Source organism: Lonchura striata, chromosome 9, assembly GCF_046129695.1.
Source record: "Lonchura striata isolate bLonStr1 chromosome 9, bLonStr1.mat, whole genome shotgun sequence".
Classification (NCBI taxonomy): domain Eukaryota; kingdom Metazoa; phylum Chordata; class Aves; order Passeriformes; family Estrildidae; genus Lonchura; species Lonchura striata.
Window position 1 is genome coordinate 20,720,091 of NC_134611.1, and position 26,398 is coordinate 20,746,488.

The following is a 26,398-nucleotide window of genomic DNA, read 5'->3' on the forward strand; positions in this document are numbered from 1 at the left end:
GGCGCTCCGCGGGGCCCGGGCCGCGCCGCATCGCCTCAGGTGCGGCGGGAACAATGAGCGCCCGGCCGCAGCGAGCCCGGCGGCGCGCACCGCTCCGCGCGGGCGCGCGCCTCAAATAGTCCCCCTTTGTTCACGGCGGCCGCGGCTCGGCTGCGCCCGTGTCCCTCCGCCGCGGCGCCCCGCGCCCGCCCCCGGCGCTGCCGGCGCAGGCGGGGCCGCCGGGGCGGGGCCGCGGCCCTTTGTGCTCCCAGAATGCACCAGCGCCTCCTCCGCGGGAAACAAAAATGGCGAGGGGCTGCGCTGGGGCCGGGCTGCCCGTGAGGCGGGTCTGACCGTCTCTCGCCGCCTTCCGCCTCGGGTCCGTGCCCGGGGGGCCCGCTGCGCGCGGACCGCCCGGCCGCACCGCGCCGCGCCGCCGGGGGAGGCTCCCGAGCTCGCCGATTTCCCTGTATGAGGCTGTTGGCACCACTGGGGAGACCGAATGAGGTGAGGGATGGGGGGGCGGCCGGGCCCGCGCGGTGGGGGGGGCGCGATCCCCGCAGGCCGGGCCGGCGGTGCCGCATCCCGGCCCCGCCGCATCCCGGCCCCGCGGCGGGGAGCGCGGCCAGGGGCCCGCTCCGGCGGGGAGCCCGAGGCCTGGGAGGGAGGGAGGGGGAGGGAGCTCCCGGGCGGCCGCCGGCAGGCGAATGTGAGGGGTCAGTGGTGCTCCTCGGTGACCAAAACAAAGGGAGGGAGGCAGCGGGCCGGTCGGCGGGGCCGGGGGCTGCAGCGGTGAGGTGCCATCAGCCTCGCGCCAGCTGTATTTTCGTCTTCTCCTTCAAGGATATTGTCCGAGTAGGCTGCGTTTGCTCGAGTGCGAAGAGAGCAGCACAAAGAGGTAGTGGTTTTCGTTGGTAACTTTGTGTTTGGGGCTTTTTTGTTTGTTTGGGATTTTCTTCTGTGGCTTTTTCTTTCTTCTTTTTTTTTTTTTTTTCTTTTGTTTATTTGAAGTGCCTCGCCTCTTAATTTCAGTGAGGTTTGACGATTTGGATGTGCACAGCAGGTTTTTAGTCCACTTAAATGTAGTAACTGTTGCTGGCTGAAAGGGTATGCAGTAATGCGTTTTCCTTTTTTTTGGTATTGAATTCTTTGGAAAGAATGGGCTGATACCTCTTGTAGTGAAAGAGAACAATATGGTTCTGTGCTGGATGCTCTGAACACTGATATTAGTGTTGAAATACCAAGGGTTGTCGTTCATCCATAGAGGATCAGGGTGCTATTAGAAGTAAAGGGCCTGCATAATTAAATGGAAGATTCTGCCAGGAAAGCAGTGTAGCATTATGGTTGTTTCTGGAATTTGTGATAGGCCTAGCTTATCATAACTTTGAAAGGTCAAACGCAGTAATGGATAATAACATGGCTTTCTCCTGACTTAATGTAAGGGAATGTGATCAATGATATACACTCAAACTGCCAAAAGTATGGGATAATAACAAAAAAGTTTCCCTCTTGTTTTTTTCCTTTTGATCTGTAATCGGGTGGGTAAAAGTTAACCTGGTAATGTTTGTCCTTTTTTTTTGGAGAGCTCAAATTACATTTAATTTGAAAGCATTTGAGATTAAAAGAAGAGGTGAAAATGTTTCATTTCTGTATTATTAGAACACAGGTTAATGAGTTCAGAGCTTTTCATTTAAAGGAGAATAAGGGAAAACAAAGATTGAACGTATGAAAGGAAATGCATAATACAGTGAAAATGAGAAGGGTCTTTGCAAGGAGCTACAAGCTGTGAAAAGTAGATCTGTGCTGAGAGTATAATGTAGTAATGTTTTCCACAGTTAACCCTTATTTTGTCAAATACACATGTGTGGCTTCTCAACAACTTGCCTTTTCTGTTCTGGAAAGAATTTAAAATCAGATCTAGACGCTTCTCATATGACTTAATATAGCTAATCAGCAGGGTATATCTATTTTTTTAATAGGTGAAAGAGACATGTATTGGTAGTTAGTATGAAGTTATGTTTGTCCTTCCCTGTACCAGGAGGTCAGGTAAAATTTATGAGAAGAGCAGCTGTAACAAATAAGTTCCAGTTAATTTCCTAGTGGACAGTGGACTTCAGTATTCCCTGGAGATGGATGTGAATTAATGTAGAGGCACTGAAGCATATTTTGTTCTCTTCATGTGAGTTGTAGAGAAGGAAGCTTGGAGATGTGACTAGAAGCCAGTATGAATCTTTGATTAGTTTGTGAATTGAACACATTTGTTGTGTGAGCGGCCACTGGCCTTGCTGCAGAGTTGGTTTCACCTTCTTCACAGGCCTTCCTTGCTGGAAATGGAGGGGAAGTGTGTCTTTGAGCAAAACACAACAGGAGAAGAATTATAAAACCACAGGTATGGCTGGAGAGATAATCTCCATGGAAGAGTGAAATCAAGGTGCTTAACATTCTTTGAGAGAAGGAGTGCTACTGATGAGAGCGTTCCTGATGACTCTGGACATACTTCATTAGCTAAATATCTTCACTTCTGTTTTAGATCTATTTATTTTTTTAATTCTTTGGAATGCTTATGGAGGTAGCTGTTCTTGCAGACTGACCTTAAAGAAGATAACTTATTATTTTGGTCAGCTCTGAAATCCTTTTTCTTTCCCACTTCTCCCAGAGCAAGGTAGCATATTGTCTGTTATTTCTTTCGTTGCTGGGGTGGGTGCTCACACTCCCTTAGGTCTGTTGTTGGAGGTACTGGATTTGGATACTGTAGAAACCCAAAAGGCAGTTGCTGTATTCACAGAGGTGCTGGGGATACAATTAAGTGGAATTTTGGTCGGAAAAGGTGTCTTGTGACCTTGTGACCCGGTACCATTGTTTTCTCCCTGTACCTTCATGTGCAAACACATGATCAACCCCAGACAAATGGCTCTTGCTGTACACAACTGCCCTGCCTTTCTTCCCTACCTACTAAATATGTTGTTTGGTAATGATCTTTTAAACTCTAACCCTTTCAGTGTTTATATCAAAGAAATTTAAAACACTTCTAGTTAGTTAAGATTTCTTGAGGGAGAATGTGAGCAAAAATAAAATCAGAAATGACTGTAGTATTATGAGCATGGGAGTACACTTACCCTGGTGACCATCTCTTTTTAACAGTATGCATCAACGTTATTAAGGACAGTAATTTCACAGGGTCAGAGAGCAAAACCACAGTATTCTATCTAGATGCTGTCTAACAAGTTTTGTGTCACAGTCAGTCACTTCCCCTGAGTCCTCTGGCTAAACTTCTTTCTGATATACAGCAGATTCATAGATAGACATAACTGCTAATCAGATTAATAGGCTGCGGGGCCTCACTTAGTTTTTATTACCAGTTTTTTATTTCTTAGAAGAAAAAGTTATTATTTTTGTCACTTAATGTGATGTATATACTTTTGAATGCATGGCTCTATTTTAATAACTCACAAATAAAAATATATTCCCTGATAACTAGAGAGTTCCCTAAAGAATCTAACCAGACAGAAGAATTCAGAGAAAGAAAATCATAGCCAAAATATAAGGCCCTTTGAAAGAATTAAAACCCTCACCAGAGCCCACCATCCTATTGGGATAGTAATGTGTTATGTGAAATCACATTTGATCATCGTGGGTACTGTAGGGTTGACTGGCTAAAGCTGAGAATAAGCAAATTACAATTTCTCATCTTACTGACAAGGAGCAGCTTATACAGAATGGTTACCCTGACATCATTGGTAGGACAAAGCTGTTCTGCCTTAAATGATATTTTAACCTCTATTCATGGTGGATTTATTAAGCTTTGCTGGAGTGGCCTATGAATTGGTTTGCTGCACATTTGAATGAACATGTGAACTTGACTCATGTAGGCCTGTGGGACCAGGCTGCTTTTAAGAGCACCAAGGAAACTATGTGATGTTCTTGTAGGGCTCTTCCTCATTATTACAGGTTGTGAAGAGCAGGGCTAATCCATAATGATTACAGAATTGTACATATTACAGCCATCTTTGGAAAGGGCTTAAGTGTTCAACCCAGAGAACCATGGGCTGGTTAGCTTCACTTGGTCTTTAGGGAAGGCACGAAGTCTTCCTGGAGGATGTTTCTGGATGCATGGAAAGGTGACTGGTAACAGTTGCCAAAAATATAAATCATGGCCTGAACAGCCTGACCATGTTCTGTGTTAAAAATGGCAGGGTTTTTGAACATGGGGAGAACCTCACCCAGCCTCAGTTTCAGCAAGGCTGAAGGGTGAGCTTGAACATGAACTTCATGAAATTCAACAGATAAGAAAGCAAAGTCCTGCATCTGAAGAGGGAACCCCAGGCTATGATTGGCTGGAGGTCAGCTTTGCAAGATTGTCTGGGGGTCTGACAGAAAGCAGAATATCAGCTAACACTGTGTCCTGTGAGCTAAGGCAAGTGGTCTCCTTAATAATAGAAGTAGAAGACTGAGGGGAAATGATTATTTCCTTCTACACAAAAGTCATTGGACAGCATCTCAGTAGAATGCTGTGTTTTGGTGCTACCACTGCAAGAGACATAAACTAGAAGAGTTTGGTGTAGGGCCACCAGGACAGTCAGGAAGTGCAGCACTTGCCCTGTGAGAGGGGCCTTAGGGAGCCAGGTTCATTCAGCTTCAGGGTGACATAACTTCAGCCTTCCAGCTCCTATGAGAAAATTAGTTTGATGCAATTAGTCTCTTCACAGCAATACATGGCAGGAGGATAAGAGGTGCCTACACAGAAATAAGAGATTCTGATGGGAGAGGGAACATCCCCCTCCCCAGGGTGGCAGCTCACCAGTGAAACGGGGCGCACAGGGTTTGGCCTCATGTATTTCTTATTCCCCAGTCATTTCTCTCTGCTTTTCTAGACTGAGAAGTGCTTAGATTAGAGTCCCCTTGCCCTTCTTTGGTACAGTTGGCTTTTGATTGTGCCAGCATGCAGAATAGTGTAAAGACAAGGAGCTTCAAGTGTATTTTGTAGATGTTGTATGATATGGCACATTGGAAAAGCAATATCTATTTCAGTCTATGAAGTAGAGGATAGACTATGATCTGGATTTGTACTTGATCCTTTGCTTAATAAAAGTTAATGGCAATGTACTAATATAATAGCCTGTCTACATGTAATTGAAAAGTGACTGTTGCAGTAATGTTAGTATTATGAAAAGCAAAGTTTTTTTTTTTTTTTTTGGTTTTTTTTTTTTTTAATTTGTTACCCTTGAATCAACCTGATCTGAAGTTTGGACCTGGGTTGGGGTGGAGGAAACTAACTTAAGTTTGACTTATCATTCTGTTAATTTTAACTGTCTTCTTGGCCCAGCAGAATCTTCTTATTTGGGGGAGAATCTTTGTTCATGTTTGCCACAGTGACCAGATAATTTTTGGCATGAGGTCTTATAAATAGTGGAGAAGCTGAAAGGAAGAAATGTGGCCAGGATCCAACATTTCTCCAGCTGTTAATGTAGGTACCAGATCCAGGTCATAGGCAATTTTGGGAACATGGCTTTAGCTTGGTTATGTGGAGTTGGGTAAACAAGCTATGATTATTACTCTCAGACAGGATTAATTTCCCTTTTTTGCTGTCTTCTAGCTGTGAGCACTTGTTCTGTACCTGGCTTGTTTAGTCAGCAGATCTCTCTGTGAGGTACTTCAGTATGTTTTAAATATCAGTCAGTGAATTCATATTAAGGGAAAGAAAACTGAATAGGAAGTTAATGGAGAAGCGAGCTTGTTATTCCAGAGTTGCTGGGAAGGAAGCAAGCTGCTGTATTGGATAAGCCATGTGTGAAACTGCCGTGAGTTTTCTGTGTTCTGAGCCCTTGCTACACCTCCACTCCCCTCATTGCATGCAGTGTTAACTTTCCTGTTTTAAGGAGAGAAGAACAGACTGCTGGTTGTTTTACAGCATCTTACAAGTTCTTCATAGTTCAGTTTTCTCCAATAAAAGGTAATAAAGGACTAGTTGGCAACTTCAGACCAAAAGAATTTGCAGTTAATTAGCAGTAACATCATACTTCCATAATCTGAAGTTATTCTCTCCAGTTGTCATAAGATCTTTCACTATATTTTCCTTTCCTGTGGGATACCACATTTCCAGTTTTGAGATGGGTCCTAAACTCTGTGGGCTATCTTAGTAGAATGCTCTGTGTGTGATTTCTATCTGAATTACCTTCTGATAAATCTTTGAAGTAATCATCCCTTCACTGTGATTTGTAATTACTAGGAATAAATGAGCTATTTGTCCCACTTTGAGTTTTTTCAGTAGATTAAAATTTTCTCTTAATGTTCTTTTGGACACTGTGTTGTTAAAATTTAGTATCTCTAATGCTTCCAAAAACTATCTGATAGGGTAGCTATCATCTGTTACTGTTGCAGCATTTGTGAATAGGGCAGCTCTTCTTGAAAAGTTTCCTGAAATTGTATAGATTGTTAGTGAACCTGACTAGCTCAGGTCATGCAGTCTGGCAGTGCCACATGAGGGGGTTTGTGTCCCAAGTTGCTTGTTTGCATTTATTCAGTTGTGCTTACAAACTGTTCTGTTAAACAGATCAGTGAACTGAGATGGCTGGGAAAAAAAACCCAAAGCAACCACCCGTCAAGGAAATTTTTCTTAACAGAAGTTTTTTCACAGCAGTTGTTGAGACTGAAGAAGTACAGGAGTTTGAATGATCTTAAGAAAAAGACACTTGGAAACAAGAATGCTCAGTCTTTTTAATCCTCCAGCCTCTTCACATCTTTTTCCCCCAGCTTTTCCACTTCTTCCTTCTGTAGAATAGCTGTAGAGGTAGAGGAGTAGAGGTTCCAAATGTAAACCAAAATTTCCTAACTGCTGATCAAGAGGTTAGAGTTACAAGTGAGTCAAAACTAGCAAATCTAATTTTGAAAAATACAATGCTAGGCATAGTAACTGCTTATGGTTCATAAATCAGACTGATGTAGGTAGCTGACTTTGGGAGGGAGTTTGTCATTCCTGTAGGCAATGACTATTAATCTTCTGCTTCTGCAACATATTATAAACTAATTTATTAAGCAGATGAATAGAAGGTATCCATCTGCCTGTCTTGCTTGAGAATATCTGTGGCCATAGTCTAGACTCCAGGTGAAAATCAGTAAGCATTTTCAGTGTTTTATGGCATCAACTTCTCAAGAAAAGTGCATTTCTATTTTCAAACATATATCAGTGTGCAGACACATTTTACTGACTGCCACCACTAACTTCTGAAAGATTTTATGTACTTTTTAAAGTACTTTTTTTGGTTTTGTATTTTGAGTGCTAGAATAAGAATACAGCACAACATAATTAACATTGAGTAATAGATGTAAAGCCATACATACTGTATGACATACAGTGTAGCTTGGTTGTGAAAGTTAAGTGAGATAACGTATATCTTTATATTGTAGAAGATTTTTTTGGAAAACAGTGCATCTGATGGATATTGTGCAATTATAAGTTCTTGGAGAGAAATGTTTAAGATGGTGGGGAAGTTGTTATTTCAAGGTTACTAAGTTTGTTGGTAACCATATTATATGTTAGGAAGATGCTATGAAGCTAAGCAAAACTGGAAAGCAAGTTGCTGGAAAATGTGGAACCTTCTTGCTTGCCAATTTTAAAATTCAGTTTGCATTTGAACTTCCAACAAAAGTTCTATTTTAATGGTAAATGTGACTTTTTGGCATTCCACTACAACAGAGCTGTGACAAGACAGATTGGCAAGTTAGTAACATTTTATGCATGTAGCTTTTACACTACATTTCTTGTGCAGTGATTCTGGAAGATAATTCAGAGACACCTACTTTAAGTAACTTGTGTCCTGTTCATTAAAGTCAATTTGTTAAAGGAGTTGACTTCCTACTTAATCGCAGTCAAAAACATTGAGGGAATGTTTCCCTGGAGAGGAACTTCCTATCCATGTGGTAAGCAACTGTTAAGTTACTGTTAGCCTATTGTAATAACTAACCCTATTTTCAGTGTCTGAGATAAACCATGAACTGCCACAGCAGGAGCTGCTTCATGAGCTGTTTAGTTGTCACTTCAGCACTGCCATCACTCACAAAGAGAGCAGTGTGGACAATGGAGAAGTGTCTGGTTTATTGGCTCACATCTTTGCTGGGTATCAAGCGTCAGGGTCTGAAGCTGCTATTGTGTATTTAAGTTGTTGTATAAGTGAATGTATAGATTTGTTTAAGTGTTTTGTGCTGGAGTGCATATGATGCATTTTTTTTTTTGTTGTGCTTCAGTGGTGTTGTGAGACAAACTTTTGTACTTAAAAGAATGCTTTTAAATAGTTTTTTTAAATAAAGAAAGCTCACAGTTGTTTTTAAAGTGACAGTGTGTACTGTTTATAGTAAATGGATTTGTGTCTTTGTGACAAGATCTTTGACACATATTTTCAAGTACTGGACAAGAAGAGTAAACATTCCTGCCTTGTAGCAGGAATAGCTTCCTATTTCTAGGCTAGCCTAGCTAGGCTAACCTAGCTTTTTCTAGGGTCTTAAGCCCCAGAAAAAAATTGGGAAGAAAATCTTTGAACCTCTCTAAGAGTAGTTCTGTCAAACCAGTTGTAAACCAGATGTTAGTACTGAGAAAGCTGTAAAGTAAGTGTCCTGGGCTGCCAGGCTTTTACTATGTTATAGTAAACCTATTTTGAATGGTACATGTATCCTGTCTCATTTATCAGAAGTTAGAGTAGAGCTGAGAAGAAGTAGCAGTAAATCAGCTTTTGTGGAAGAAGCGGCAGTATTGGTAAGATTCTTTACCTAGGAAATCTGACTGGGTGGTGGGTGACATTGTTACTTGCACCATGAAGATTGAAGATGGCAAATGACAGTTTAATTTTCTGATGCAGTGATGAAGGATGTCAGATGAAGTGATAAGGTGTCAGCTGTGAAACAAGCCAAAGGATTTTTTTGTTTCTCTGGTCTTCCTTACTCATTCATCTGAATATTTTTGTGTTTGGGATTAAGCAGGACTCAACCTGGTGTCCCAGTTGTGCATTGAGGGTGCCAGAGGCCCATTTTAGCTTCTCTTACTATCATGTCATTGTTAAATGTCACATTGATTATAAATATGCTTGAAGCAGCTGATTTTCTTGTGCCTAACCTTCTTGGTTTAAACTGTTTAATATGATATTTTAAGCCCTTACATTTCCAGTTTTATTATCGTATTGTGAGTAGTAAATTCTTTGGAGAGATGATTCCTTTCTCTTTGAAGCTTAGAGCAACTTCAACAAGTATCTGTATAGAAATTCTCAAACTATATGGGACACTAATTGATTCACTGCTTTTGTCAGTGCTTTGAGATTAATTCAAATGTTTCTGGTGCTGATAATATATCTTGAGTGAGGTGAAACTGCTCTTCAATCGACTGTATCCTGTTTAATTCCCTGATCCTAACTGTGTTTGCATCCCCATCCTCATTTACATTAGTTGATTTCCTAGAACACTTCTTTTGTAAACTTGTTCCTTTCAGATTTTTGTACACTTGCATGGTAGCAGGGGCAGTGCTACCAAAGGTGTGTAAAGTTAGAAAAGCAGGTCTTTTGTGACCTGGAGTTGGTCGTGTTCCTTTAACCCAGCTCTGGTTCCCTCTCCTCTTGCTTGCCTTCCCGTAGAGACTCCGCAGCGGTGGGAAATTCACTGGTCCATAAGCGGTCTCCTTTACGTCGCAGCCATAAGAGCTCAGCGTCTCTGGCCAAGCTGTCGGTACATGATGGACAGAAAGCCAAAAAGCCACTTTGTAAATTTGAGGAAGGTCAGGATGTCCTAGCTAGATGGTCAGATGGCTTGTTTTATCTTGGAACTATCAAAAAGGTAATCACATTTTTTAACTTCACTGGAGTCTTATAGTGTTGTTGAAAATTGCAGTGTTATTGTCTCACTTATGTAGTATTAAATACATTCTTCTGTTTGGTGTTTTTACTCATGGCTTCCACTGTATTTCTGTCTTTCAGATAAACAAACTGAAACAGAACTGCTTCATTATATTTGAAGACAGTTCCAAGTCCTGGGTTCTCTGGAAGGACATACAAACAGGCAAGAACTTCCATGAAGTAGTCATTGTTTGGTATCCTATTTATTTAGACTAGTGTTATCTGTTAAAAAAGATTATTATATTATTTTATTCTAAAGAGTGATATAATTTCATGTGAACCAGGATCAAAAATGAAACAAGTAAGAAAAAAAATATTTTCAAACAACTGTAATTGAAGTTACTGTTTTGTTTTGGGTGTTTGCTTGTTTGTTTTCACATGCATGAGGTGGAGAAGGCTTCTAAAAATAATCACATTTGAGTTTGTTTGGGTGGAGGTGGATTATATTCTCTGCCTTAACAGAAAATTCCGGGCTCTAATTTACACCAAGTTTATATTCTTTGTACTGTTTACAGTTGAAACTACATAATATGGAAAGAAACTAAAGCTTGGTGAATCTTATGTTTGAACAGAGTTTTGACACTTAAAAGGGGCACTCTAACTGTTGCACGTAAGAAACCATTACAGGTTTTGGAGTATTCATGTGATATAAAGAAATGTGTAGTTATCAAGTGAGGCACCTATTGTATAATACCTGATTGGTTTTCAGACATTTTGATAGTAGTTAATGTTTTTATAAACTAATGCTAATGAGGCATGGATGATCATTTCTTCTGAAAATCAGTTACAATTTTTTCACTGTACAAACTCAATGGAAATCTGCTCTGGCTCTTGTTGATTCTTGATGTTTAAGCTAAACACTGAGTACTTAAAGGAAAAGCTTTGTATTTGTAATAGCAAAAAATCAACTGTTTTATTTCTTGGTGCTTGCAAAAAAATGTTCTGCTGTTTTGAGTTTATAATCTCTGATTTATTTATCCTAACCATCAGAATTTAATAAATGAGTATGAGAAAATTTCAAGTTGATGCTCCTTATAGGTCCCTTCCAACTTGGATAGTATTTATTTTTAGGTATTTTTAGCCTAAATTTGCATTCCTTATTCAGCTACTGAATTTTTATTGTTGATGTTGAGGAACCATGGACTGCATAGTCAGTAGGCAATATAAAGCCTATAAATATCTGATAGCTTATCATAAGTGATATAATAATTTATAACACAGTCTGTTATATTATTAAGAAGTTTGTCACTGTAACAATGTGCTTCTACAATGCATGTATCTGTAAATGAAATTATGAAGAAGGCTATACATGAGGTAACTATTTCAACTGCAGATATAATCTGAAAAAAATCACAATCTCATCTTTGTCTAGGAGCCACTGAGAGTGGGGAAATGGTCTGTACAATATGTCAGGAAGAGTATTCAGAAGCACCAAATGAAATGGTTATATGTGATAAATGTGGGCAAGGTAAAGAGATTTTTTTTCTATTTACTGCATTTTAAAAGATGTTTTGATTTGTTTCACAAAGGAGGATATTTGCCCAGCTCTGACTGACTGCTCAACTGATCTTAAATTTTGTAGCCCTTAGTGGCTATTAACAGCTCAGTGAAAGATGATAATCCATGTTAAAGTGACTAACACCTGTTCTGTAAGTCAAGATTATTTTTTCTACTAAGAAAATTTAAAAGACCATTTTGAATGTGTTACCAATCGTTTTGTTCAGGTTTTTGGCACTTAATGATATAAGGTAATGCAGCTATAAGATAGTGCCTTATAGTTGCATTAAGTTATGTGCTTTTGGTAACATAGTTAATTCTGTGTAAGCTTTTGTCATTTTAATAACAGTTTGGCTGATCATTTTTCATACAGGTTACCATCAGCTGTGTCACACACCAAATATTGATTCCAGCGTGATTGAATCGGATGATAAGTGGCTCTGTCGACAGTGTGTCTTTGCAACAACAACAAAGGTGGGTTTCTAGAAAAAAATGTTAATACATTTCATATTGCATGCATCTTTGCTTTTGAAATTTAAAGCATAAAAAGATAGGGCATTTTTCTCAGTGATCTTTTTTATCTTTGATCTGAATTAAAATTTCATATGTTGAGAAGTAATGCTATTTTTAGAAATTGATAATGTTACACTTTTAAACAAATGTGCTAGTATTAAAACATAAAGACACCTGAAAATATTTGACTTGAAAGTGATGAAAACTTTTCTACAATCAAATGAAAAGCTTTGAAAGTTTCAGAAATACATTACTGTTTTTTGTAAATGAATGTATCTGTTTTGGCCCAGAGAGGTGGTGCGCTTAAGAAAGGACCAAATGCTAAAGCACTGCAAGTCATGAAACAAACATTACCATATAATGCAACAGACCTTGAGTGGGATGCAGGTCATAAAACCAATGTCCAGCAGTGTTACTGCTATTGTGGAGGACCTGGAGAGTAAGTAAATGCATAATATATAAGAGCTTTTCTCTACTGCAGCTACAAACTTGGACTCTTTTTCTTCTAGATTTCCTTGTGAATTTGTTAGTTTTTGTTTCTGTTGCGTGTGCAAATCAGACATGGCATGCAAAGCGGGATTTTGAATTCTCTATACATTTTAAAATGTCTCACAGTGGGAAATATATTATTAATTTCTTCTCCCATAAAATATTTTTGTTTTAGTTTTGTCATATGACCATCATAGATCATCACAGTACATTCTGTAATGAGCAAGACATTTTTGTGTTGCTATTGTGGATGTGCTGAGTTTGGATGGAGTTGTTTGTTGATGATCTTGCAGTTCTAGGCAGAATTTTTCTGAAGTTAACTCAGCTCTGTCTTAAGTATAAATGTACCTAGAGATTAGTTTATTAAATTCTGTTGCAATAGACAGGTGTCAGATTCTACCATAATGTCATATCCTGGTTTTCAGTGACTGATGGGGGAAAGATTTTGTTTTTCCTCTTATGGCATTACAGAGTCCTCTGCTGGTTCTTTTTTACAAGAACAGCAAGAAGAGGACTTCTTAAGCAGGGTACAGATGAGTACTCTGGTGTCTGCATGAATGAGTGAAAGAATAAGATAGCTGGAGATTTGAGGTCAAGGAAGTAAATAGTCCCACAAAAAAGCCAAGTTTTTGAGGGTACACACAAAGGACAGAGCTCTGGTTTGAGACTTGAACAAACATGGTTACAGTTTTGCATGGTTACTTTTCTCAAGGGAGAAGCTGAAAAAGGAAAAGGTGTAAACTATGAGGTTTCTTTTGAGGATTCAAGTAGTTGGACCCCAGAACACATTTTGTGACTCAATGCAGTTGTGTTGTGCTTTAGAAAATAACAAGGCTAATCTAGTATGTCAGAAGGAGCTTGTATAGAGTTCCTGAGTTCTTACTGAGAATTAAAAGGTGGATGTCAGAGTAAATTAAATAGGTTTTTTTCTTAACTTAATTCTTTCACTAGGCTATCTTTTATTATTCCTGTCAGTATTTTCTAATAATTCATTATGGACCTAAATGTTACTGAATTATCCGTAGAGGTGACTGTTTTATAAACTGTGCAAATCAGTTTGGGTCAAAAGATCCCTTCCTATTTAAATATAATGAAGAAACAATTTTCAGTAACTTTTTAAACACATCTTGTGTCTCTTTCTGTTGTTGAAGCTGGTATCTAAAGATGTTGCAGTGCTGCAAATGTAAACAGTGGTTTCATGAGGCTTGTGTGCAGTGCCTCCAAAAGCCAATGCTTTTTGGTGACAGGTAAGAAAATTAAGCTGTATGTTCTTGGTTGTATTTATTTAAAATGTGAGGGAAGTCTCACATACGAGCTTTTATTAGGGCATCCATAACACAACAGTATTTTTCTAAAAGGGGTTGAGTTTTGAGTAGAAGTTTATACACAAGACAGCCTGTGTTTGGGTGCCAGAAAATGCAGTATTTCATCTCAGCTGAACAGAATGCAGTTGTGGGTGGTGGAGAGGTGACCAGTGGAGAGTTGGATTGCAGCTGTTACAGCCTTTACTTTGTGTGGAAATCCTTTATGCAATAGGTGCTCTACATCCTCTGCTCATGTGTGAGGAATTGGGACAAAAAGAAATGAAAAAGACTGCTGGTCTGTGCTTTTATTTTAAGAGGAACTTGGAGCATTTGCAGCAGATGAAAGAGAATCAAAGAGCATTTAATTCATTATTTATTAAAATTTTATGTGGGAGTTTTTCTCGAATGTTTATATGAAGGAACTTAGTTAAGACCCAGGAATGTATGGGTCCTTAAAATGCATATTTACACTGGTGCACAGGTTTTTGCATTTGAGAGATTGTGCTGGGGACATTACAGAGCATCCTCACTGATACAGTCACAGTTTGAGGGACTTTCTCAGGCAGAATGAAACAGTGGTAGCAGGATGGAATCAAAGTACCTTTTATCTGGCTCAGTAGGTACCAGCACAGAGTATAGAAGTTGCTAAAGTAAGACAAAGAATAAAGGGACTCACAAATACTATATGACTGTGTCTGTAGCTTGATTAACTTTCATTTTTTTCATGATCTGGGTTTTACAACCCTGTGTGTGTATGGACACCCGCTGCCCAGACACGTGTACATATGCATATGTGTGTATTTTTAGGTTTTACACGTTCATTTGCTCAGTTTGCAGTTCTGGACCAGAATACCTCAAACGTTTACCCTTGAGATGGTAAGTATGAATTTAAAAAAAAGGGTGAGTTGGATACATGCTTTGCTTTTCCTTTTGGTGTTCTGGTTCCCCTTGCTAAAAAGGAAATCTACTTGTTAGCTTGAGCTGTTTTCCCAGTTGTTCTTGCTGTGTGTATCATCAGGGATAAATTTATTTCAAAGTTTGTCTTTAAGGGTAGAGATATATTGTGATTGCATGCTCTTGGGATTCAATCCTGGGATCATTCTGTGAAGTAACAAGCAACTACTCACTTGTTGAGTATATGAAGATTGAGATATCTTAAGTGATTTTTGCAGGTTTAGGATCTCGCTGTATTATCTAACCCAAACCTAGTGAGTACTAGAGCACACAACCTGATAAATTTTATAATAGTTTGCTTGAATAGACTTAATGGAATTAGTCTGTGATAGAAATTATATCTAATTTAGTGCATATATTCCTAGTGCTAACAAATACATGGTGGAAATTACCTTATTAAATGTTAATTCACCAAAATATTTGCATGAGTTCAAAACTGATACATTCAAGTATGTAAGCAGACTTGCTTCCATATCCCATGGTCCAGACCAGTTTAGGAGTTTTAAAAAAAAATACGACAATGAGATGAGGCAGAAATGAAAATGAGATGCAAAACAGAAGGAATCACTTGAAGAGAAATTGCAGGAGGCTTCATAGTGTTGTCTGGATTGTCTTAAGTTGGGCTTTGTGTTCTTCCATCTATATAAAACTAATATCTTGTCTACTAAATTGTTTCAAAGGAAAGCAATTGGAAGAAAAATACTTGTTTTCTCTGTTTTTTTTATTCAAATATTCTAGGGTAGATATAGCACATCTATGCCTTTACAACCTAAGTGTTATTCATAAAAAGAAATATTTTGATTCGGAGCTTGAACTTATGGCCTACATTAATGAAAACTGGGATAGATTGCATCCTGGTGAGGTGAGTAAGTAGAATACCCTTTCTTGTTTCTAAATTACAGTGAATACGTATGTCCTGAAAGTTGACAACCTATGAACTGTTTTACTCTGGGTGTTAAATCCTTTAGCATCTTAAAATTTGGTAATCCCAAATAATTTTTTATTTACTTGCAGAAACAGAATGCCTTTTAAGTGGTGGCTATTTTTCTAAACTGTAAAATTTCTTCAAGTTATCTATGCAACTAATCACTTGCATGGGGACTTTCTATTAGAAATCCATTTACTCAAGTAGATTGACTTCATATTTAACTAAGAGGAACATGTTGATCTTTGTTTCTGTGTTTGAGGTTAGATGCAAAAATTTATGACTTAAGTTCAAAGTGGCATACTGCTAGTAGAGTAAGTACTCCTTTTTTGTGCATGAAAATAGGGTTTTGAAGGTTTTTTAATACATGGCATATAATGCATTGAAATTTTCTAAATATCAATGCATCCTACTTTTATGCTTCAGTAAATTCATACAACTGTAGTCCATTTTTATTAGCACACACAATTTGAGAACCAAGTGTAATGTTCTTGGTTTAAATAAGTAACTATTTTTCATAAATAATGGAAAATAGTCTAAACATGTATATTTTAAACTATCAGTGTCAATAGTTTGATAGAAAGTTAAGCAAACACTAAAACAATACTAAAAAGTAGTCATGAATACATACCTAGTTTACTTTGATATGTATGGCATCTTTTACCTAAGTCATATAAAATCAATAAGTCTGTCATATCAAGTCTTGAGCTTTGAATGAAAAAAAAGGTCACACTAAATGTAACTCTCACACAATTTTTTCAACAGAATGAATCTTTTAACTATCTTACTGTATAGTTTAATAAGTATGCAAGCTGTATTTAATTTTGAATTTTGTTTTTCATAATATTGAGGGAAATGTGGACGAAAATTGTTTGTTCATTTGACATAATCCTTATATTTAACATAATATTGTGTTGACTGGCTGGTCAGAGCAGGATGAGGGGGGTGGAGCTGTCCTTGAAGCACATAAGCCATTTTGAAGAAGTTGAAAGACTACACTCCTCCCTGTGCTCTTCCCTTTTCTGCTTCTAATCCATCCATGCTCATGTAGAAGAACATGTAATTAAAGGCGAGGGAGGAAAGGGCAGATCCAAAATAAGTACACTCACTTCTTTAATTAGTATTTTCAATTCTTTAATATTTCTACACATTTGTGGGAACTACCAATATGAAGTCTGAATGCTACATTTTTAAAGGGCTGATTTTGAATAAATTCCTACAAGATGTATTGGAGGAATTTCAATACTTTATTTTGAACAGATTTTAAATGTCTTTCATGAAGTTGATAAAAATCAGCTTGAAAAATCTATTTGGCTTCAGTTAGTTAGGGAAACAATGGAAAGAGAAATTTGTCACAGAAATAATTGACATGTACAGTATAATGATTCTAGGGGTTTTGGGATCTCTTTAAATTGCCATTGTTAAAAATGACGTTTTGGTTTCCTTCATTATCTATTTATACTTGCATAAGAGGAAAAGGGTTTTAGCTGTAGGTAAGACAGTAGTAAATGGTGGAGTTATCAGAACTCCTAAGCCAGTAATTTTTAACATGCTGTTATTTAGAAAGCAATAAATATGTGGCTATTTTCCGTAGTTTAATGTTGCAAGACCTCTAGATAGCAATGGATTGGATGGAACGCATATGGTGAAGTTTGAAAAGAAGTTGTTACTTTCTTTGGCTAAAACCACTTGGACACCTCCATTAGTTTTGGTAGTCAGGTAGATCAGTCATGCCCAAAATCATGTTAAAAGGTTGGGGTTTATGAGTATATTTACTCACTTATGTTAGCTGTTAGCACATTGAATTTTTTGGCTATTTCTCTGTCTTGTTTGGGGAGAATTGTATTTAGAAATTATCTGATCCTGAGTTTTTTGTTGGCTTTCTTTGAGCTGCAAATGTTGTACAGTCGTTGGTTTAAATTCATCTTAGTTTATAAACTGCTGTCAGCTCTGTAATTCGAGACAAATTTACAAATTTTGACATGGCAACTGGAAAAATGGTAGTTCTGCTGCAATTGAAACACAGATAAATATAAATGTAAACAATCTAATTTTACATTCTAGTACATAAATGTTGTGTCTATGTGATAGTCATACCATCATACTTGTTATGCTTTCTTTATAATTCTGCAATTTTTCAGAGAGATGATTTCATGTTTTGAAAGCTTGACAGGGACGAGTTACTTCAGGCTTTGGTGATAGGAGGGAGGTTAGACTGGGTCTTAGCTAAAGGGTCATGAAAATAGATCTACTGGTTTGTTTTTGTTTTTTTTTTAATTCTAATAACTTTTCTGGGAGTTTTCCTTTCTTTTTTGTATCAAGCTGAGTAGTATTAAAAATGTGAATTGGTTCCTATGGCAGGATTTTGCCATAATGATCATAAATAAGTAGGTTATTTTGTCTATATAGTTGTCCACTGCAATCTCAATTAATTTAGGAGTACATACAGAAGATTTTTTGTTAGGAGTCTCGGGAGAGCAATCTAGTGTTACGTTCCCTCATTATACTAAATGATTTTAAGATATTTTTCTTGTCCTTCTTAAAAGTGAAACTCATTCTATGTCCTGGGCTCGATCCTGGCATTAATTCTGTGGATGTAAATCACAAAATGTATGAGATTATGGTTAATATGCAGCCGCAGCTAATATTTTGGTAATGTACTTCACATTCAAATCTATAGTTAAAATGACTAAGAGTAACTGGAATCTTTGTATTACTAAAGAATTTGAGGGGTTAAATGATTTCTTAATGCTTTACAGCTGGCAGACACACCAAAATCTGAAAGATATGAGCATGTCCTGGAGGCATTAAATGATTACAAGACTATGTAAGTTATTGGTATTTTTTGTTTTAAATGTTGTTTGCCTATTTAATCTGATTTAGATTACAGTCTTCAGTCTGTGATAAATCACTCTGTCTGAAGATAGCATTTTAAGTTTTAAATAATTCTATTTCAAACTATAAGACTGCATAGCTATTTTGATTGTGACCCAGTCCAAGAGAATTGTTTTAACTTCCATCCTCCTTCCACTTCACATTCTGTTTTTGAGAAGGACGATTGTGATGGGGTAAAGAGGGGAGTAAAGTAGCATTTAAATGAATATTCTCTTCGCATAATTTTGTTTTGCTTGTACCCTGCTATTTTAAAAGTTGTGTTACCTGGGATCAGAATTTTAACAAATAATTTCACATCTAGGTTTATGTCTGGGAAAGAAATAAAGAAAAAGAAGCATTTGTTTGGCTTGAGAATTCGAGTCCCTCCTGTGCCACCGAATGCTGCTTTAAAGGCTGATAAAGAACCAGAAGGAACTTCACATGAGTTCAAAATTAAAGGCAGAAAGTCATCTAAACCAATCCCTGATGTGAGGTAAAATAACCCAGTCATTCCAGCTGTATTGTCGTTAATTTGGGCTATTTAGGGTATCTTTTGGTGCCAACAAAAAAGACCTTTTCTTTGTAGAATGCTTTTTAAAAAAAATACTTGTGAAGGCATATTATTTCTGAGAAAAAGGTCTTAGAACAAATGTACTTAACTTTCTATTAGGATTCTTCTAAAAAATCAACATGAAATTTAGCATTAAGAACAATAGAAAATATCCCAACTTTTTTGGTGTTATTTGGGAAACAAAACCTTTTGCCTTACTGGATCTCTTAAGCAATAATCTAACTAGAATTCTCAATAGGAAGTATGTTGTGAAACAGTAATTTGTGTTGGTGAATGTGCCATCTTTTTCAGCAAGTGTAGTCATATCAATAAATAATATTTAACACTTGTTCATTCCTCTTCAACATTTGGGAATCAGTAATATCCCTAGAAATACATTGAATCTGTCATGTTATTATAAAGACAAAACCATGTTGGTTTGTACCTGCGAATTTTGATTTGCCAGAATTACCTAATTTAATGCAATGTCTTAGAAATAAACATCTAATTTTATATTTATTGCCAAGGAAAACATGTATTAAATGAAAATTATCAGCAGTAATACAGAATAAAATACAAATTTTCTTCTAGGGAATTAAGTAATGGTATAGAAAGAAAGGGGAAAAAAAAATCAGTAGGTCGTCCACCTGGTCCCTATACAAGAAAAATGATTCACAAAACTCCAGAGTCATCTTCTCTGGTAAGGATATTTCTTCCCCCTTCCTTCCTTCCTTCCTTCTAACTGCGTCGTAAATGTTGAAGAAAAACATAACAAGTTAATATGAATTTATATTCCCCCAACTTGCTCTCAAAAGCAATTAAAAAATTTAAGTTGAAGTACTGTTTTTTTCCACCCTTAGGATAATGAACCAGTTCCAGTGATAGAGAACCCAGCCTTGGAATTACCCTGCACTGTTGGGTAAATTAAAAACAAAAATCCCTCCCATAAAACATTGTAACACCATGTAATTTATTTGTTTGCTACTGAAATGTCAGCTCAGTTTTTAATAGAAGATTGTTTTACATGGCAAACCTGTTGTCTTGCAAAACAGGAAATCTGATGGAACTGCACATTCATCCAATACCTCAGATGTGGAATCCACAGGTGCTGCCAGTATGAAAGAAACTACCTCATCTAACATTTCCAGACATTATAGGTAACTACTCAGTTACTCAATCTGCTATAAAGATCAAGATTTGTAGTGTATTAATTATAATAAATTTTTCTCAGAGCTCTAGGTAGCATGGGGAGAAAGAAAGAAATAGGACGAGTAAAAATTTGTCTTCAATTGTTCTGTTTGCATCTCAGGATTTTCTGGTGTCACTAACCATTGTTTTTGATGTAAAATATGTGGCTAAGTGACATTTACTGTAAAGAATTAAACTGTGTAAACATTTGCTAAGCTTAGTGTTCTACTAGTGGTCACAAAAGAACTGATGTACTCTGAATTAATTTTAGCAGCTTTTGTTTTTTTAGGTTTGTGTGTTCATGTTATAAAATACTAAGTATGCTGTGATTTTCTACAGTCAATAGAGCATGAAAAAATTCTGGCATAGAGTTTATAAATAAATTATTGACTGTAGTCAACCTTCCTGTAAGCAAAAACTTTCCCTCTCTCAAGTTCACCAAATAGAAATTTCTCTTTTATTGATGTACATGGATTTTACTATTTTGTCTCCCCTTTCTGGTTCATGCTACTGAGTGCTTTCATGAATAATTTTGGTGTACATTATTGATATAAATAGTCAGTTTTCAAAGAGCTCATGTTTAATTTAGAGTTCTGAAATTATTGCTAACTGTGTCATACTTACAGTTAGTTAGCTATCTGTAGGCAATAAGTACTTCTGAAGTGGAAAAGAACAAAGTTACTACATGAGTGGCATGGAAATAACAGATGATACAGCATACAATTCCCGTGGAGTTAATGCTGTGGGGTTTTATTTTCAGTAGTTTATCTGACTCGAGAAAAAGGACTCGTACAGGAAGAACTTGGCCTGCTGCAATACCACATTTGAGGAGGAGAGGCCGCTTTCCACGAAAAGCACTCCAGACTCAAAATTCAGAAATTGTAAAAGATGATGAGAGCAAGGAAGATTACCAGTATGATGAACTCAATACAGAGATACTTAACAACTTAGCAGATCAGGAGTTACAGCTCAATCATCTGAAGAACTCCATCACTAGTTATTTTGGTGCAGCAGGTAGGATAGCTTGTGGGGAAAAATACCGTGTGTTGGCTCGTCGGGTGACACTTGATGGAAAGGTGCAGTATCTTGTGGAGTGGGAAGGAGCAACTGCATCCTGACTGTAGGACTGAACATTATGTTCACTGCACTGTCATCTGTAAGTACAGTTCATAATGCAGAGCCACGAGAGAAATGGTCTTTAATTGTGCTTCTAAAAAAAACAAAAACAAAAAACAAAACCAGTTTAGCCTTAACATGTAATTGTTATCATTACAGCTCTTGTGATAAAGACTTATCTTTTTAAAATCTGATCTGAGACTTAAATTTTTTAATCTGAACATTGTTAGATTGTTTTAGCTTGGGATATTTTTGGGTTACAATTGCTTAAAAATGTGCATGGTGTTTAAAAAAAGACGATGTTTTCTAGAGAACATTCCATGGATACAGTTATTGTGATTTAGAGAAAATACTATGTAGATAGCACAAATATTTGAAAAATCTTGGTTTGTTTTCTTACCCAAATGTTTGCAGAAATGTATTTCTATTTCAATACTTTCTAGATTTCATAAGTGCAGTGTATATAATGCCTACTGAAGACTGTAAAATACTGAAGTTTTCTTTCAAACAAAGTGTAAAAAAAAAAAAAGAAAAAATATATTGAGCCTGTAAATTGCTCTGTGACCAGACTTCATTGTCTTCTTAATATATTCTCTGTGTGTGTGTGTGTGCACGTGTGTGCGTATATACAGAGGTGTATATGCACACACACACCTGGGCGTGTATATAGATGTGTGATTGTGACCTATGCAATACAAATTATGGGATCGGTCTGCTTCTGAGAATCCCATAATTCTTTTTTCAGGAATAGTTGCCAGTATTTACACAACAGCATTTCTTCTCAGGCTTATTGGGTGCTGTTGCTTTTTATGTACTAAGGAAAAGTGTCCAACCAGTGCAGCATGTTCTGGCAGTGGGTGCAGTCATTGATGTTCATGTGCTCTACATTTCATTATTTTTCCATTTGAATTAACTGGTAAAAAATAATGCAGGATCTGAAGGTTTTGAAATTAATTCTATGGAAAATAACAATTTGAAAGCTCTTGTGGCACTCTGATTGTAAATTTCATGTCCCAGTTATAAAATAAGTTGACAGGAGTCGTGCAGGATTTCTACATACCTGTAGAACAGTCATATTTTGATAAATGTAGTATGAACAAAGTGTGTTATTGCACAGGGTCAACAAATGTTGCCATTTGAAGTAACGTTACTGATTTTATTACAACATTACCTCTTTTGTGTTTATAAAATGTACCAAGTTTTAAATTGGTAAGATTATTTTACTTGTTAAAAAAGTCAAAAAATCTCTTGCCAGTATTAGATATTTCTTCTTTGTCTGCTACTTTTGAGGGGGTTTTAGCCAAAGAGTAAACAGAAGAATATTTTTACTTTGGTGGTTATTCACTGTACTGTATAAGGTTAGTTTTCATACATGGTTACAGTTTGCCACCAAAATAAAATTGTGTAACATTAGCAAATGACAGAGTGGTTTAAATGTACTGCCTGAGTTAGTACTTATTTATTCCATTACTTGGTTATTTGACTTTTTCTGCTCATCTTGAACATCTTGAAAAGGTGACATTTTTTCCGTTTTTTTTGGGTTTTTTTTTTTTTTTTTTGGTCACCTAATAGCCAAAGGAAGCAGAGAAAGCTTTTTATCCTGTGTTTGGCTTATGGCTTGCTGGGTTATATTAGCTTTATAAAAATGCTAATTAAAAACTCCCACTTCTGTTTACCTTCACTAAAATGTGTGGGTTTTTTCCTCACACCCTCAGCTATTTAATGTTGCCTTGCCTATAGCTGCAATATTTTGATAACACAGCAACTTCATGTTAATTTTTGAATGTTTATATCTTGAGATAATGCAAAATGTAAAGCCTTTGTAACCTTACTCACACCATCTGTATTTGTCTTCGTTTCACTTTATCCACGTCCTTTAATTCTAACTGAACACCAGCAGTATTTTTCATAAAGATTCATTTAATGATAAATATTGGAATGTACTTGGGGACTTAAATGGGGGAGGTGTGGGGAGAAAATACTTGTCAAACTTCAGCTGTCCACAGACCTAAGTATTGTGAATGTTGTTTTCATTTTATTATGGTGGTTGACTTAACTCTGATGTTCAGTTTGTATTTTTGGAATTGCTTTTCTCTTAGAATTAAAAGACCAACATTAAATGTGTGTATTTTTTGAGAGAGAAGAATGAGTTTTGATTCTGTACTCTTGAAGCACATACTTGGTGGCATCGTCCCATCCATCATTTCCCAATTTCTAGCTTTCCTGTTCCTGTCCTGGAGACACTTGCCCTGCACATAGACACTAACTGGTGTTCCAGCTACGGTTGAGGGATGCTTTGTTACAAGGTGTCATGTACTGGAAAATGCTGCAATAGTGCTGCTGAAGATAGAGCTAGAGTAGTAATTAAAGCACACCTACAAATGCCTTTCTCATTTTATGTGAATTTCATTGTATGTAGTAGTGGTGTGTCTAAAGGCAAAAGACAAATGTTGCTGTATGTAATGATTTCATTTTGGTATAACTCGATCATTGTATGTACGCATGTGTGTAAATATATGTAATTCAGTCTTGTTGTGGTCACTGATTTAGAACCATTTCTATGTGTATATTTAATATTTTTCCATTATGTTTTATTTGTATTACAGTAGTATTTAGATAGAAGTCTCTCGTGACAATTCTAAAACTATAGGTATCGCATGAACAAGACAGCAAAGAAATAATGGCACAATGGTCAGAATTGTAAAATATGCATCATAGCAAACTATTTGTTAAATCATTGTTCTCAACAAAACTTCAACAGCAATTTTAAATAAAACTGGTTTTTCTATGCATAACGCATTTTGAGTGAGATTACGAAGGAATTTTGAAAAATCTTTAAGCATGATACATGAACTGAAGGTCAGTATTTTAATTTAACATGAAGACAAATATATTAAAAAAGCCTTTAGAGGTGAAGACAAGCACTTTATTGTCTAGGGGGTGGGGAGATAATTTAATAAACAGAAAAATTGTTTGTCTTTGGAACAGCCTACTAAAGTGATCTTTAGTGTTATATTTTAAAAGGAAATTGGTGAATTGAGATGGAACCTACCAAGACTGACGATGGAACAATAGTCAGAGCAGAGTGATAAGGATAAACTGGACAGAAGCATCAGTTCTGTGCACAGAGGGAAGAGGAAGACTCTTGCAAATGCTACACTGGTAATATGTTCAGGCACATCTCTAGTTGCCTCACATCTGTCTGAATGAAAAATAACACTCCAGTTAAGGGCATGATGGAAGAAAATTACGTTCTGTAGAAATGGAGAAAAGGGTTTAGGAAACATCGAAACATTGGTCAATGTTGAACTTAAACTGATAGAGTATCAGATCTATTGATATCCTAGTTTAGTTAAAAAACATTAATGCAGGAGTTAAACTTTGGAGTTGCCAATGTTTGTAGAAAAGTTTGCTGGGTTTTTTTGTATGGTTTTTTTGGTGGTTTTTTTTTGTTGTTTTTTTTTTGTTTGTTTGTTTTGTTTTACTTTGTTTTTTTAAATTGGATCATCTATAGGTGAGGTGTGGTGAAATGAAAGACACAGGAAAAGTCTCCTTTGGAGTCGCTGAAGGAAGTTGGACGGGGAAACAACAGTCTTTTAGCAAAGGTAGTGCAGGACAATAGAAAGACAAACAAAAGATAATTACCAGTACAAGCTGTGCACAATCTGAGAATGAGCTTAATATTTGATACTTTTGCTGTCTTTCAATTTTGCCATTCAGCAACAATGAAACAAGATTTTGTATTGTCTTGGTGTTTTAGTGTTTTACATTTTTGAATCCCTTAATGTTCTCAGCTAGCCCATCTCTGCTGTTTTTTAAATCAGGTTTGTACACATTTCAGCATTGAGATCCATATACCATAATATCAACAGTTTTTCTGGTTTTCATTAGTACCAAAATGCTTTCCAGCAGATACTAATTTTTCAAATACAGCTGTAGTTCATACCATTCTTTTTGTATAATCTTTGTTCTAATCTGTTTACTGATACTATTTCATCAGTGTGTGTTTTTCTCGTTCCAATTTATGTTTCCAGCTTCTCAATTTGACATTATTTGGTTTGCTTTCCATTGTTACCTACTTAGTGTTTGGCACTAATTGACTTCCATGTGGTTTTGGTTTCCTAGTCTTCTGCTATTTAATGTTCAGCACAGTACCTTCCAAACCTGACATCTGCAGTTTTACTCTTAACAAGCTCATTTACTTAAAAACCTGTTTTAAAGCAGGAAGCTAATTAATAGTTCTATCTTGCTCTAAATAAAGTTTTTTCTGTAAGCACCACTTCCAAGTCCTTAATTTGCGCTTTGCCATTCTCTAATAAATACTTGGAAAATATGGCTATTGTTACATTTGCTTGTGTCACCATCCAGTGGGATAGTTCTGCTTTGCTATGAACCTGTTTTTATCATTCATGATCATTACTGGTTGCCTGCTTTGTGTTATTTGGTTGCTCTGATTTGGTATTTGTAACTTCACAAATTGGTTGCATGATAGCAGAAACCAGAAAGTACTAAGGGTAAAATTCTAAAGAGCATCAACAATAGTTGGAAATTGTGGGAAAGGGAATTAATAAACAACTGGAGAGTTTTTAACTCTACTAAATCCTTAACCATAAAAGTAAAGGACTTCTATTAGATGTTTAATTTCAGGTCCCTTTACATAAAGTTGAAATGTATAGATATATGCTTCTAGAACTTTTCTTTTGGCAAATCTAAGCCTTCCTTACACACCTGTCTGTATTCCAGTTTAGCAGGTGCCAGATGGAGAATGAGGATGGATATTGTTTCCAGAAACTTGGTATGTGTGAAGGGAAGAAAGGAGTTTGTGAACAGTATGGGTTCCAAGTCTCATTAACTGTTGTCAGCTATAGGACTGGATAGCATGAGAGATGTAATTCAGATGCTTCTGGTGAAACTTCAGCAGTGTAGGTGGGCTTACTGCTCCTTCCAAGTTGTTTTTCATTATTTTATTACTATTTTATTATCTTTGTCTTCTATAAAAATCAAGTTATGTTATGTGAATTGATTTTGAGAACAGTAGGTTATGTAGCTTTTGACTGTATTTTTAATTTCTGTAATGATATGTGTAAATTGTGGTTACTCACCTCTGTACTGCATTGTTCATACAGCATTCCTCCTC

General features: G+C 36.8%; 1 protein-coding gene across 3 annotated transcripts; it reads left to right on the top strand.

Annotated features, from left to right (window-relative positions):
• Nucleotides 1-317: 317 nt before the first annotated feature.
• Nucleotides 318-24,056, top strand: MTF2 (metal response element binding transcription factor 2). Of its 3 annotated transcripts, none has more exons than XM_021526112.2 (15): nt 318-486; nt 9,594-9,792; nt 9,933-10,014; nt 11,224-11,319; nt 11,722-11,822; nt 12,152-12,300; nt 13,502-13,597; nt 14,462-14,530; nt 15,347-15,470; nt 18,293-18,360; nt 18,730-18,900; nt 19,549-19,657; nt 19,818-19,876; nt 20,010-20,114; nt 20,909-24,056. In XM_021526112.2, the coding sequence occupies exons 1-15, from the start codon at nt 482-484 to the stop codon at nt 21,261-21,263; spliced, it is 1,788 nt and encodes a 595-aa protein (XP_021381787.1). In that variant the 5' UTR covers nt 318-481; the 3' UTR covers nt 21,264-24,056. The 3 variants fall into 3 exon arrangements, with proteins under 3 accessions (XP_021381787.1, XP_021381777.1, XP_021381798.1); XM_021526102.2 differs by having other exon boundaries at nt 320-486; nt 20,906-24,056; XM_021526123.3 differs by lacking the exon at nt 318-486 and adding an exon at nt 827-877 and having other exon boundaries at nt 20,906-24,056.
• Nucleotides 24,057-26,398: the final 2,342 nt, after the last annotated feature.

What these genes read in the sequence shown, in the direction of transcription:
- MTF2 (XM_021526102.2), top strand. An exon ending in AAACGTTTACCCTTGAGATG is followed by an intron (nt 14,531 to 15,346) that starts GTAAGTATGAAT and finishes CAAATATTCTAG; the next exon opens with GGTAGATATAGCACATCTAT. An exon ending in GAATTACCCTGCACTGTTGG is followed by an intron (nt 19,877 to 20,009) that starts GTAAATTAAAAA and finishes CTTGCAAAACAG; the next exon opens with GAAATCTGATGGAACTGCAC.